At 36.7% G+C, this 1,689-nt stretch overlaps 1 protein-coding gene across 2 annotated transcripts in view; it reads left to right on the top strand.

Moving 5' to 3' along the window:
• The first annotated feature begins 21 nt into the window (after positions 1-21).
• Positions 22-1,689, top strand: part of LOC111381388 (transcription factor HHO5-like) — a 4,110-nt gene continuing 2,442 nt past the window's right edge. Inside the window, exons 1-3 of one of the 2 annotated variants that reach the window (XM_023005171.1) lie at positions 22-459; positions 613-872; positions 1,030-1,360. In XM_023005171.1, the coding sequence (XP_022860939.1) occupies positions 240-459; positions 613-872; positions 1,030-1,360 (811 nt within the window). In that variant the 5' untranslated portion in view covers positions 22-239. Of the gene's footprint in view, positions 460-612; positions 873-975; positions 1,361-1,689 lie in introns of both variants that reach the window. The other variant, XM_023005167.1, reaches the window with a different exon arrangement.

Genomic DNA, 1,689 nt, shown 5'->3' with positions numbered 1-1,689 from the left:
CTTCATATTTGCATATATAGATATCATCGGCTCAGCTCTGTCAAAACTCGGCGGTGCGTTACAGAATCTTCGCGTTTCTGTCTCTAAAAGAAACCCCTGACTTCTTCTATTCTCTCGCTATTGCATTCACACTGTATATATAGATACTCACTGTTTCCCCTCTTATCTTTGATTTTGGGATCACAAGAAAACTGGGAAAATTAAGTAATTGAAAAACCGAAGATCTGGCAAGAAAAGAAATGGGATCATTGGAACTGAGTTTGACTTGTAGACAATCGACGATGAAGCCTTATATTCCCAAAACGATCAGTGAATTTCTTGCCGAAGTTTCGTTGATTATTAACTCATCTGAAAGACTTTCGAAGCTCGATGATTATGTCAATAGGCTCCAAGATGAAATGAAGAAGATCGATGCATTCAAACGAGAGCTCCCTCTTTGCATGCTCCTCATCACTGACGGTGAGCCAATTTTCTATTTTATAAATGGTTTTATATTTTTATTTCTTAATTTTAAGAAAATGGTTTATTTGGGATTTTTTGTTGCTGGGATGGGGTTTTGTGTCTTATAGATGGGATTGCTAATTTTTGGGGTTTTGATGACTGCCGTTGCAGCACTCGCGATAATGAAGGGGGAGTTAATGCAGTGCAAAAAATCAAGTACTGAGCCAATATTGGAAGAATTTATACCATTGAAGAAAATTAGTAATGATTTAGACGAAAAAGCGGAGGCTCCAAAAGATGAAATTGTTAGCAGTAGAGATAAAATGAATTGGATGAGCTCTGTGCAGCTATGGAACTCCGATAATCTAAATTCTTGCCCAGATATTGAATTCAGCAACAACAAGAAAGCCTTAAATCGAGACAACAAAAGGGTATGAAACAAAATCTATGTTTTCATAAATATCTGTTATAAACTAATATCTTGTGTATATGTCGTAATGGGATTTGTTCTCGTTTATGTTTTTTGGTTAATAGAGAGTTGAAGAAGAAAATAATCGGCCTGTGAATTTGATGGATGATTTGTTTCAGTCTAGCAATAACAGAACAGTGGGAAGGGCTTTTATGCCTTTCAAGGGGTATACTGATTTTCCAGTGATGACAGTGAGGAAGGAAGATAGGGGTGAATTGCCTGGAGCACCAGTGCTTTCTCTTAGTACACCTGGAATTAAGAATGGGACGGATGATATGGAATCTCGTGGTTTGAATTCGATATCCAGTTGCAGTGGATCAGGTTCGTCTTCTGCAGCTAATTGTCTATCGAATTCAAGGGCTGGGCAGCAGAGGAAGCAGAGGAGATGCTGGTCACCTGAATTGCATCGGCGTTTTGTCAATGCTCTGCAACAACTTGGAGGAGCACAAGGTTAGGTCTTTACTAGGTGTTTAGAGATTTCAAAGTTTTGGTTCGAAATTTAATCTAAGTTATAAAGTAAAAATCCATGGTTCAATGAGAAAAATGGAAATAAGGTGCAATAAGAGTGAAGTGTGTGTTGTACTTTTTTTCTGTTTATAATTTTCAAACACTGGTTATATGTGTTCTATGAAGTTGTAGAAAGTTTGATTTGAAAAGCTTTTGAGACCAAGAATTAAACATTTTCTTGCATACGAGATTTCCTAATTACACTGGATTTGCACTATGAATTTATGCTAAATACCTGGAAGAGAATCAAAATACAAATTATGGAATGATAT

The sequence above is a fragment of the Olea europaea genome, chromosome 3 (genome assembly GCF_002742605.1).
Source record: "Olea europaea var. sylvestris chromosome 3, O_europaea_v1, whole genome shotgun sequence".
Classification (NCBI taxonomy): domain Eukaryota; kingdom Viridiplantae; phylum Streptophyta; class Magnoliopsida; order Lamiales; family Oleaceae; genus Olea; species Olea europaea.
Note: the sequence above shows the minus strand (reverse complement) of the source record. Positions and strands in the feature narration are given on the sequence as shown.